The sequence below is a fragment of the Mandrillus leucophaeus genome, unplaced genomic scaffold (assembly GCF_000951045.1).
Source record: "Mandrillus leucophaeus isolate KB7577 unplaced genomic scaffold, Mleu.le_1.0 Scaffold178, whole genome shotgun sequence".
Lineage (NCBI taxonomy): Eukaryota > Metazoa > Chordata > Mammalia > Primates > Cercopithecidae > Mandrillus > Mandrillus leucophaeus.
The window spans coordinates 3524967-3527600 of record NW_012101787.1 but is presented as its reverse complement, the minus strand read 5'-3'; the positions used below and the strand labels follow the sequence as shown (position 1 = coordinate 3527600).

The window sequence follows — 2634 nt, the reverse complement described above, 5'->3', positions numbered from 1 at the left end:
AATTGATTTTCCATTAGACTTCTCTTCTTCCTAAGCAAATTCTATGTCGACTTGTTAAGATGTTACAAAAGGAAAAATATTTTCCCACTTTGACAGTGCAACTGGATGTTCTCCCCAAAGTAAAGTCAATCCACAATCCAAAAGGCGCAGGAGCCACCTTCACAGGGCAGGAAAGCGTGCTCACCATCTCTGTGATCTCAGCAATGTCCTCTCTGTGCTCCCAGCTGGGAAACATATTCGTGAATGTCAGGGGCTCCAGGCCAGCATGGATAAGGTAAGACTTGGGGGGTGGTTTCTTGAGATTTTTCCCTGTAGTTACACAGAACAAAATGTCAGTAGACCCAAGGGAGAGGGAGACCCTGTCTTTCACTGATTTCCCTTGAAATCTTTTCTTCTTTGTCAGAACTCATGACTTCATGCTTAAAATGCAAGTTACGAGTAGTTCATAACAACACATGGATAATGTTTATGTAAGATGTTAGTTCCATGCCTGTGACTACAATAGTGACCTATAATCAACCTGAGTCTATACTTCTTGAACCTAACAAAACGCTCTGTATTCCTGGAAGGGAGAGCTCCTCTGTCTGCAGCTTCTGGGTGGAGCATTTTCTTCCTCCTGAATTCACTGTAGCGGCTTCCCTCTGCCTTCCTACCACGGGATTAACTCCAATATGGCCGACAGCGAACGACAGCATCTTATACATCCACATTCACTATAACATTGGGTGGAAGGTTTCATATGTTACTTATTGCTAAAGAGTTTTTCAGGAAGAGAATCAATTGCACATACTCAGTGACATTAAACTAGTTGTATCAATGAAACCGTAAAAATTAAATAAGATATTAATCACTGGCATTTTCATTTTATATAAAAGACTAGAAATTTCATGTATATAGTAAAGAACCACAAACTTACTATGGGTATTTCTCTTTGGATATAATACTAAAAATAATAATGAATAATAAAAAAGTTGGCAATGGCCATTCACTGCTTGGGGGAGACCTCCATTCTCCAACAGCATGGTAGTGCCTGCAGATAATGTAAATGGAGAGGCCAACTTGTCTCTCAGCATGATCAACCCCGAGTACAGTGGGGTTTTAATCTGCCTGGGGCGTTCCACAATACAGCCTTTATCCTTGAGGGTAACAAGTTAGCCTCATAATATCAGACAGAAAAACTAGTTATTCTTCAAGCTGGCAGCTGAGAATGCGCTAATCTAAAAATTAATTCATCTCAGAAAGTTAAAGTGGAAAAAATTGGTTTCATCACCGCCTGCCAGGCTTTATGGATGCCGGCTTTCACACGCAGAAAGGGAAGGGGGTCTCCTGGCTGGGCGTGCCTGAGGGGCTTCCCCATCTGTTCCATGCTGCAGGCGCGTCAGAGGGAGCCTCACCTTTGCAGTACTGGAGCACGGTCTCCATCGCGCTCTTCCGGTCGGAGGCCCAGCGGATGCGGGCAGAACCAGTGATCTTGTTCTCAATGGGCCACCAGCCTTGCCAGAGGTACACCTCGTGGTGATTGTCAACAAGGAAAAGCGCTGTGAGGGCAGGGACAGAGCTCGACCATCAGAAGCTCTTTCACGGACACTTCCAGCTCACTCCTCCCCAAACCTAGTGGATGCTGTTCCTCCCCGCTGTTGTGTCATGGGGGAAACCCCCTTGGCCGTCAAACCAGGGGCAAAGAGGCAAACAGAAACCCAGGACACCCCAGCCCTTTGAAAGGTCAACTGGGAGAAGCCTCTAGGCAGAGAGAGGTGGCGTCAAGGAGTTAGTCTCTTTCATTCCTCGTCCTCCAGGTCCTCCTCCCTTTGCCCAAGCTGAAGCCGCTGGCCCTTCTGGATACTGGCAGGACTGTGCTAAGAGTGGAAGGAATAATGCATGTGCCACTCAAGGGGCTGTTAGCACCACGTATCTCCAAAGAGCACAATCAACACTGGAGCACACATCGCACGGCAGACAGGTCAGAGGCGTTCCTGCCCTGCGCGCGACTGCTTAGCAGTGAGGTGAGCTCATGGTTCTCTTACAGAGAAATGGGCTTTAAACATCAAAACTGTGAGTGGTGGCTCATGCTGGTAATCCCAGTGCTTTGTGAGGCTGAGGAGGAAGGACTGCTTGAGCCCAGAGGTTGAAGACCAGCCTGGGCAACATGATGAGACCCTATCTCTACAAAAAGAAAAAAAAAAAAAAATTAGCCCGGTATGGTGGTGCATGCATGTAGTCTCAGCTACTCAGGAAGCTAAGGAGGGAGGATCGCTTGAGCCCAGGAGTTTGAGGCTGCAGTGAGCCATGATTGCACCACTGCACTCCAGCCTGGATGACAGAGTGAGACCTTGCCTCTAAAAAATATAAAATGAAATAAAAATCAAAATTGTTCTACTGCCTTTTCCTCCTCACTTTTTCTCCTCCTCAAATTGTCAGCCTGACTCTTACTCCATGGGGCAAAACGCCTCTCACTGTTGCTGGTCGGCTCACCGTGTGTCCTTTCCCAGCATGTGTTTCAGGATTCTGTGAAAGCCACATTTTAAAAGCCCAGTGGAGGTTGATAACCCGCCCTGAGCCCCAGGATGAAGGGCGTGGGCACAGCCTCTCTTTCTGATGGCTAAGATTTTCCAAGCATGACATGTGCACTGGTCA

General features: G+C 47.1%; 1 protein-coding gene across 1 annotated transcript in view; it reads right to left on the bottom strand.

Moving 5' to 3' along the window:
• LOC105537682 (supervillin) overlaps positions 1-2634 on the bottom strand; it is a 137990-nt gene that overhangs the window by 4267 nt on the left and 131089 nt on the right. Inside the window, exons 32-33 of the mRNA XM_011977333.1 lie at positions 1395-1538; positions 135-309 (exon numbers count right to left, since the gene is read on the bottom strand). Coding sequence (XP_011832723.1) covers positions 135-309; positions 1395-1538 — 319 coding nt within the window. The remainder of the gene's footprint in view (positions 1-134; positions 310-1394; positions 1539-2634) is intronic.